Source organism: Panthera pardus, unplaced genomic scaffold (genome assembly GCF_024362965.1).
Source record: "Panthera pardus isolate Hobbes unplaced genomic scaffold, ASM2436296v1 HiC_scaffold_13, whole genome shotgun sequence".
Taxonomy (NCBI): domain Eukaryota; kingdom Metazoa; phylum Chordata; class Mammalia; order Carnivora; family Felidae; genus Panthera; species Panthera pardus.
In genome coordinates, this window is record NW_026526688.1 from 17769185 (window position 1) to 17779196 (window position 10012).

At 44.7% G+C, this 10012-nt stretch overlaps 1 protein-coding gene across 8 annotated transcripts in view; it reads right to left on the minus strand.

Annotated features, from left to right (window-relative positions):
• Nucleotides 1–10012, minus strand: part of FAT1 (FAT atypical cadherin 1) — a 132803-nt gene that overhangs the window by 113347 nt on the left and 9444 nt on the right. For all 8 annotated transcript variants that reach the window (XR_008421554.1, XM_053900899.1, XM_019422171.2 and 5 more), the window contains one exon: nt 2498–5774. Coding sequence is in view for 7 of the 8 variants with exons in the window: in XM_053900899.1 (XP_053756874.1) it covers nt 2498–5756 (3259 nt within the window). In the remaining variant the exon portion in view is untranslated. The remainder of the gene's footprint in view (nt 1–2497; nt 5775–10012) is intronic.

Below are 10012 nucleotides of genomic sequence, written 5' to 3' on the forward strand. Positions count from 1 at the left end.
TCTATTTTACATTACGACTGCTTTTTAAAATGTTGTTCATGGGTCTGACAAAACCTAGATCTCTAATATTTTTAAGCCCCCAGCCCCTGGGACACCGCAGCTCTTTTCCATTTTTGCTTAGACACAATTCATTCTGTGCAGCTAATTAAGCTGAAGAAGACTGAGAATAAAGTTTGAAACAAGGTTAATAGAGTTCTTTGCTCAGTATATGGTTTCAGTTTTTATTTCATTGACACTGATTTGCACACAGAAAGCAAAGTTGTTTCTAGAGAACTAATCACGGCTTGTGGCTGGTAATCTTTGATGAAATTGGATTAAAGATTCTAAATGGCGGCATGATGTAAAAATAAAAACAAAAATCTGGTATTTTATCCTTTAATTATACCGGAATTAAAAAATAAATTAAAATTTTTTCTAAAATCTAGAAACTAACAAAAAATTTCAAAATTAAAAAATTAAAATCTGGCATTTTAGAGGAATGGATACACCCACCACATGCTAATGGTCTACAACTCATTACAAAAAGAATCCCTTGAATAAACAAAAGTACATTAAAAATATGATGGCTTCTAAAATAACTTTTTCTAGGATAATAATTACGTTTCTTATATTAGATGTAGGCATGCTTAGGGGTGGGTATTAAATAATTTACTTGTAGCATTTTAAAGATAAACTTAAAATTTCAGTGTAATAAGAAAAACACCTTTTTATTTTTTTAATTTTTTTTTTAACGTTTATTTATTTTTGAGACAGAGAGAGACAGAGCATGAACGGGGGAGGGGCAGAGAGAGAGGGAGACACAGAATCGGAAGCAGGCTCCAGGCTCCGAGCCATCAGCCCAGAGCCCGACGCGGGGCTCGAACTCATGGACCGCGAGATCGTGACCTGAGCCGAAGTCGGACACCCAACCGACTGAGCCACCCAGGCGCCCCGAAAAACACCTTTTTTTAGAATGGATATATTCATAAAGGACATATCAATGAGATCAACAAATGATTTGAGCTGCCATCTATGGCAGTTCATCTAACCCTGTGATTACCCAGTTTCCTTCTATTTCCACTACCGTTCTCAGGAAGCAGGACATTCATTCATTTTAATGTGACACTCATCAAAATAATCATTCGTTTGCTCGTTCGTTCTCTTCACATTTAATGAGCAGCTTCTATACGCCTAGTACTTCTTGCTGGGGCTGAGGACAGAAAATGCATGAGCTAAATAAAAGCCTGTCCTGAAAGGTGGTTTTTGGCTGAATTGTGTCCCCTAAAATTCATGCACTGAAGCCCTAACCCCCAGTACTTCAGAATGTGACCGACTTGGAAATAAATAGAGGCCATTAGGGTGATCCCTAATCCAATATGACTAATGTCCTTATAAAAAGAGAATAGGACACAGACATACACAGAGAAGATGGTGAAGACACAGGGAGAAGACAACCATCTACAAGCCAAGGAGAAAGGACTCAGAAAAAACCTACCATTGCCAACACCTCCAAACTCGACTTCTAGACTCCAGAATTGTGAAAACATCAATGTCTGTGGCTGAAACCACCCAGTCTGTGTCCTTTGCTACGCTGGCCCTTGGCAAACTAATACAAAGGCTCACACTCCATCAGGGGAGACTGACATCAAACTGTAATACCCGAGAAGAGCAGCTAAATTAGAGATAGGCACAAAGTGCAAAGCAACAGACCGTAGCATCAGTCGGCCATCCCGGATGTTCTGGTTTTAGGCTCTTATTCCAGGTGAAAGGGTATGCTAACAAAGCCTCCTTACCATTTCGAAGACATTAACAGACTAACACGCGCTCGGCAGCCTTCCCATGTTATTTCACTTTATCCTCACATAAATCTTGCAGCCTTTTTGAGCGTCCCCATCATATAGATGAAGTCAGTTTCGATAAGATAATTAACTCGTCCAAGATCACCCAATTAACAACTCGAAGAGCCAAGTCCCTACAATTCAACATTGTACTTCCCTACGTCTGTCTGCCTCTCAAACAAAACTTGGAAGAGGTACTAAGGAGAGCAGACCACATCGCGGAAGCTTTAGCAGTGTGTTCTCTCTGTGCACTGCACAATTCTGCAGGTGCAATCATCTCTGAAAAGCATGCTAGACAGTGGGCGGTGGCGGTTCTAAGTGTGCAAAAAGACTAGCTTGAACAGCTCTGGAACAGTTTCTCAAAGTTACAGCAAAACCACAGTGACGCTTCTGATAATGCAGAGCACAAACTTAAAGATCAGGATCAACGGTAATGATTCCAACTTTCTCCCGTTTCCTTACTCATTGTACACCAGGTCCTTCAAGTTCCTTCGGTTCCATACTCACGACTTACTACACACGGGGATGCTTCTAAGAGGGCAGAAAGCATGCACGTGCACTTCTGTGTGGAGCCCTGACAGAGGCCAACAGAGAACTGTACAGGAGCCAGCGCAGGGCAGATCATTACTTTGGGACAGATGGGAGGGGAGATCAAACCAGAAGAGTAATAACGTATTTACCTGTCTCTTCGTCTATTTTGAAAACACCAACACCAGAACCATCTCTTATGGAATAGCGGATCTCCCCATCTCTTCCTGTGTCCTCATCGTGAGCAGATACTGTCATTACTGAGGAACCAATAGGGACATCTTCTTTCACTACCCCCTTCTCCACAAAGCTGGAAAACACTGGTGGGTGTAAGTTCTCATTCACATCAATGACCTCAACTTCAACATAGCAAGTGGAAGACAGAGAAACCGGCTTCCCTTTGTCTTTGGCCCTCACGGTGAGATTGTACACTTGCTTCTTCTCAAAGTCCAAATGCTGGACAATTCTGACCGCTCCGCTGAGTTTATCCACATCAAAGTGTCCTTCTCCGTGGTCCAGCAGACTGTATCTCACTTGGCTAGACTGACCTAAATCGGGATCATAGGCCTCCAACCACATGATTATGGTTCCTTCTGGAAGGTCTTCGCGAACTTTCACACGGTAATTAGGTGGAATGAACCTAGGCGGGTTGTCATTAACATCCTCTAATGATACTTTCAAAAGAACAGTGGAAAGCAACTGGGGTTCTTCTCTGGCTTGATCCCTGGCTTCAATCTTTAAGTAATGCACATGCTGTACTTCGCGATCCAAAGGGGACACAATTTTAACAACTCCAGTCACGCTGTCAATGGAGAATTTATCTGTGTCTGTGAGAATAGAGTAGGTCACATGTCCATTCGGCCCTAAATCTTTATCTGTGGCTTCAACCTGGATGATTTCACTATCTATCTCTTTGTCTTCACTCACTTCCACAAAGTAGCTCTCCTGTAAAAACTCCGGGGGATTATCATTGGCATCCAGAACCCTGATGTCTACAAGACGCCAAGCGGCCTTCTGTGGTATACCAAGGTCAGATGCTGTAATGTTCAGGGTGTACTTGTCTGTCGTTTCACGGTCAAGCGGAGATAAAATCTTCAGCATTCCAGTTTCCATGTCAATTACAAAGCAACTGTCCTCGTTTCCTCCAGAAATGGCATAGACCAGTTTTCCATTGAAGCCAGTGTCCAGGTCAGTAGCATTCATGAAAACTATGCTGGCACCCACTGGATGGTTTTCCTTTACCTCAACACCAGTGGGGAGAGTACTTCCGAACTGTGGCGCGTGCGCATTGACAGAGTGGGAATCAAAGAAAACGTCCTCGACCTCTCCCTGACTGTGTAACTTATTTGCCTGCAGGAGTTTCTCCGCCAGCATTTTGGCGACGCCCGTCTCTTCGCACTGCAAGTGTACTGGCTTGCGACTAGCAGCCACAGTCATGTTGATGTATAACGGTGTGGCAAAATTCTCTCCATCTGTGGCCGTGATTCTCAGGCTGTGAAATGACACCTTGGTCCCTAAGCCATCCAGTAGCGACTGCTTTAGGGACAACACCCCAGAGCTGGGGTTTAGGCTGAACAAATCTAGTTCGTTTCCAGCTTCAATCTGGTATCGGACCAACTGAAGTTCGTCAGCATCAATCGCAGAAACAGTAGTTATTTGCTCCCCCACACCTAGATCCCTGGGGATAGTTCCTTCACAATTGATTTTCTCAAACAAGGGTGTGTTGTCATTCAAGTTATTGAGGGTCACCGTGGCGAGGACTTCAACTTCCCGGCGGTATGGCAAGCCCCAGTCTGACGCTCGAATCCTCAGAGTATAAACCCGAGGCATCAGCTCATAGTCCAGGTTTTCTGAAGTACTCACGGCACCAGTGAAATGGTTAATGACGAAGGGCACGTGGTTTAAATTGGCAATACTGTAAGTCACATAGCCGTTCTCCCCCTCATCGGGGTCCACAGCACTCACGCTCAGGACCGTCGTACCAACGGGCACGTTCTCATCGAAAGATGCTTTGTAAGCAGTCTGGGTAAACTCGGGGGGATTGCTGTTTGCACCTAAGACTTTAACCAACACTCTGGTCGAGGCTCTCCTGTCACTTGTTGTTACTTCAAGTTCAAAATGGGATGCCTGCTGTCTTTTAACTGGCTCCAAAATGGAAATGAGACCAGTGTTGGGATTTAAACTGAATTTAGCTTTCCCAGGGGTACTTTTGAAAACATACCTCAAATGAGAATAACTAGGCGTGGCTTTCACCATGACCACAGGGGTATTGGAAGGAGCAAACTCACCGATTTCTGCTCTATAAACATCCTTTTCAAACTTGACTGGCCCAGCTTTGAACTGCGGAGAAGTCACATGAATTACTTTCACAGAAGAGAACTGGGGAGGGGTTCCTTTATCTTTAGCCTGTAGTGTCAGATTGTAGCCGAAAGGATGACTGTCCCAATCAATGCCACCAACTGCCTTGACTTTATATTCTTTACTCCCTGGAGAGGACCTCACTGTTCTAAACTCTTGAAGGAGGTCACCTGCCACAATGCTTAAAGAAGCTATTTCCCCATTGGGCCCCTGATCACAGTCGTCCACCGTTACGATCGCATATGTTGGGTCCTTGTCCAGTTCTGATGGAGACAGCGTCACCGCCGTGATCACAGGAGCACATCCGTTGGCCTGTTCCACGTGAACCGTCAGCTTAGCCATGCTGCTGATACCGCTGCTACCATACAATTTCATCCCACGGTCCACAGCAAGAATCTCCATCTCATAGAGCTTGGTCTCTGCGTAATCGAGCCTACCAGTTAGAACTATGGCACCGCTGGTCGGGTGAATAGCGAACACATCTGTTCGATCTTTGAAACTGTAGTAAAACTCTCCGTTGGTTCCTATGTCTGCATCTGTGGCGCTGACTCTGGCAATACTGGTCCTTATGGCTGTGTTTTCAGGTAACGAAACACTGTACGAGGTGGGGGAGAACAGCGGTCTCAAGTCATTTGTATCCAGCACTTGCACCCTGACCTTGGCTCGGGCTTCAGCATTAGTATTTTTTTCAACTGCTTTGACTATCAATGTGTAATGGTCTTTTACTTCCCTATTAAGAATAGCTGTATTTCCTCCTTTGGTCCTTATTCTTAAGAAGCAAAAGTCTCCAAGGACATACTCTTCAGCTTTGAAAAGGTTTTCGTTGTCCCCGGAGATAATTCTGTACCTTAACTCCCACAGTGGATTTGTAAGGTAAATACCCATCTTTACAGGATGGCCCACGTAGGTTTTAGCTGCAGAGTTTTCGTGCACAGTGACATTGTACTGGAAATGCGTAAACTGGAGAGGACCCTGCTCAGGGGTTTGGCTTCCGTCACCGTCTCCAAAACGCTGGAGGAGCAGGAGCAGGAGCAAGGCCACAGGTCTCCCCATCGCTTAACCCTCAGGAATCTAAAACACAGGAAAGAAAGAAGAATCGTGACCTCGAAGAAATAAACAAGGCGGCGCGTAAACTTGTTTCGGGAGTTTTAGACTTTGCATTTTAATGAAGTATTGTACATATGTATGAAATACAAATATGTGCCATAGTTTTTAGATTTTTTTCCGTTGTCCAAGTATCAATACCTCTAACATGTCTAGAATTACTAAGGAACAATCTTTTTCTTGTACTTTGAGGACTCAAGAATCATAAGGAGCTTCAGATCAAAGACTCCCGCCAGCTACATGTAACACCAAAGTTGAATTGTTCTACTTGATTCTTCAAGGCAAATGGAACCAACTGTGACAAAGGGAGATAACGAACACTGTCTAGGTTTATTTATATACAACAGATGAAATGCCCAAAAGCTCACAAATTTCATGCTGCCACAGTATCCCAAGCACAGGAAGCTTTGAAGAACCGATTCAGACAAGACCCAACCTGAAAGGTGGTTTCATAGGACCTCCCCTAATGACATTCTATAACCTCATCTCGAAAGTGATCCAGAAATTATTTCTTTCTAGGAATAATTTAATTGACTCCCTCCAAAACGTAAGGGTTTACTGTCTCATTTAGCATTATGTAAAGGTATTTACATAAAGTAAGGGTTTACTGTCTCATTTAGCACTATTTAAAGGTATTAAAATACTTATAAAATCATTATATCATTTTGATACCGAGGTCACTTCTAAACCAACAGGAGTCAAAAAGAGTCCATTTACAAATGGGAAACCAGCAGCCTGATGTCAAACAGCAAAGCGAATCTTACCAACCACATCAATGTTTTATCACCACTGCAGTCAACAACCAGTGTTCACAACCAAACACAAGACACACACACACACACACACACACACACACACACACACAGCTAGAGCATCCAGGCTGACACACAGAGAGGGCCCCATGAACGCAGCAAGGTGGTCGGCCCCGCGGAGAAGGTCAGAGGGGAAACGGGAAGGCAAGGGGGCATTTGAGAAAGGGTTCCCTTTAGCACGCGGAAGGTAGGCAGTCCTCCGGGCTGGCCTTCCGGAGGAGCAAGACAATTATTTTCAAACCCACCGTTCCTCTAAATGCCAACAAATTCACCTTGCAAATCAACGCAGCCTCACAAAACACCCCAGCACTCTCCAGAGAGGACAGCACTGCACCCTCAAACAAGTGCTCCCAGAACGGGAGCCCCACCAAAAGGTGAAAGCAGCAGCAGACTGGAGGGCTGGTTGAAGGGCCGGCGGGAATTCGCGAGGCAGCATTCACAGTATCTTCACCGCACGCCGTCAGTCATTTCATTAGGGAAAAAAGAAAAGCCCTCCTTCACACAAGGCTTAACGGATGCTCAATCACATTCCAGGCGGGCCCCCTGACATGTGCCTTCGCTCTCACGCCATCTCCTCAGTGATAAAGTCAGGAGACCATACAGACATCCAGCCTCCCGGAGAACGATGATCACTTCAAAATAAGAAAACAGTTTCCTCACAAAACAATCTCTTCATGTGGTCAACAGTTCTAATATTCAGGGAAATCTGAATGACATAATGATGCAGGAATGTTCTCTAAACCAGGGAAAACTTCAGTTCAACCTACAGGTATGGGGAGCCTAGTTCAGGACAGACTGTGGAGCGTACGTGAACCAAAGACTATTTCCAGATCCCGAGGCGTTTACGAACTAAGAGCAATATAGAGAGAGAGAAAATGCTTTCAGTAACACTTAAAAAGCTCATGTGAAAGAAGCAAGCACAGTGCTTCATCCCAGAAGACTTGTTACTGCTATCCACTTTACAACAAAGTATTATGCCGGGATTCTATTGTAAACAATTAAAATATTATTGCTTAATTCTACACATAAAGTATTATGCAGCCACTAAAAAGAATAAGCCGCCACTCTGAATGTTGGTACATAGAGACGTCCAGATATGTTAAATGGAAAAATTAAACTGATCCCATGTATGTGTGTTAAAAAAAGGCGGGGGCGGGGGGGGGATGAATTGTGTGCACAGTATATGAATATGCTGAAAAATGGACAGAAACATTCTGGATCAAAAAAAAAAAATCAACTGTCAACAGTGGTAATTTGTGGAGAACAGGCAGCTAGGTGAATGTTCATGCTTTATTTCCACGACTCTAGCTGAATATTTTAGCACAGGTGCAGGCCATCTGTTCCACTCACTCACCCCCTTCATCAATTATTTGACTTCATTCAACGAATATTTAATGCTATGTGCTAGGAATCGTTCTAGATGCTGGGGATACAAAAGTGAGCCAAAGCAGCAACAAATCCTCATGGAAGACATATTTCCTGGTGAGAAACAAGCAAAGAGTGTATCCCATGCTGATGATGAGGCACTAAAAAGACAAATAAAGAAGGGCAAGAGACTGGTCGGGAACCTGAAGGGAAAGACAGAACTAAATTCAAAAGGCCCAAGGGGCACCCGGGCAGCTCAGTGGGTTAAGCGTCCGACTCTTGATTTCCGCTCAGGTCATGATCTGAAGGTTCGTGGGTTCCAGCCCCACATTGGGGTCTCTGCTGTGAGCATAGAGCCTGCTTTGGATCCTCCTTCTTGTTCTCTCTCTGCCTCTCCCCCCCTACTTTCTCTAAAATAAATACACACATACATAATACATAAATAAGATTCAAAAGGCCCAGAGTGCATCTTAGGATGTTCGGTGTTATCCTGCTCTCCACCCACTCAAAGCCTGTTGTATCTCCTCCAACTCACTCCACACTCTCCCACCAAAAAAACAAACAAACAAAAAGTTTCCAGACTTTGCCAGTGTTCCCTGGGGCTCAAAATCACGTCCAGTAGAGAGGCATTAGTCACAAAAACAGAGACCACTGTGGCTGGGGCACAGATAAGGGGAGAGCAGTAAGGGAGTTTTTTTTTATATAAATTTTAACCTTTAGAATCATTTTAGATTTTAGAAAAGTTATGAAGACGGTCTCTCCTGTTGGTAACCTTTCCCATTATTATGGTGCACTTGTCACAACTAACAAACTAGAGAGGAACAGGACCTAGGGAATTAGAGGAGTTGTTTTGGAAAGTTAAGGTGAAAATGCCCACTGTTACCCAAGTAATGATTCTGAGGGGGCAGGCTGACGTGTGGGAGAGGTCCAGCCTGGAGACACAAATTTGAGAGTTGCCTGAATATACAGAGCATGCTATTTCAACCACAAAACTGACTGAGATCATCCAGGGAGAGAGCACAGGTAGAGAGGAAAAGAAAACCAAGCACAGAGCCCTGATGACCCACGCCCCCAAAATGTGGAGGACAGAAGAGGAGAACATGAGACGGGACAGCAGTCAGTCACTGACACAGAAGCAAGAAACAGTGGTGTTATAAAAACAGGATGGGTCCGTCAATCTTTCTGAACATCTGAAGCCTCACATTAGAACTTGGCAATGACGCATACATACTGGCTGCTACCCCGCGCAGCTGCACACACTGCTGGCCGGCCCCGGACACGCCCTCGCCCCCCAACCCGGCACAAGGAAAAGGCCAACACATCACATTACTGCAACGGTTCCCTCCCCACCGCATCTCGGCCGCCACCCTGCTCTCACAGCTGCATTCCCCACGCCTGCTCACCTTCCTGAACCCACCCTGCCAGCGGATCTTCTCAGGGACAGCTCAAAGCCGGACTACCCCTCCTGGACCACCCTCAACAGAAACCGTTCAAAACCCGGAATTTACTCTGCAAACTTGGCTAACAGAATGCCACTGTGATTAGGATCAATGAGTAAGGGCAACTTTTTACATCAAACAACAAAAAAAATCCATGGGGCGCCTGGGTGGCTCAGTCGGTTAAGCATCCAACTCGATTTTGGCTTTGGTCATGATCTCACAGGTCGTGAGATCGAGTCCCACACCAGGCTCTGCACCGACGGCATGGAACCTGCTTGAGATTCTCCCTCCCTGTCTCTCTCTGCCCCTCCCCCGCCTCACTCTTGCTCTCTCTCTCTCCTGCTCTCTCAAATATTTAAAAAAAAGAAAGAAAACAATTCACTTTTTAGGAGGTATTAACCTTTAGTAAAGGAACCTAGAACCGTGGACTCAGGTTCTGCTACAAAATGTGTGATCAAAAAAGTGGTGGCTGTTCCCCTGTGCAAAACAAACAGCAAAGCTGAGGAAGGAAAAAAAAAAGATACTAATACCATTTCTACTGAAAAGTACATTACCTAGAGTTCATGCTTATGAAAATTAAACTCCAGAA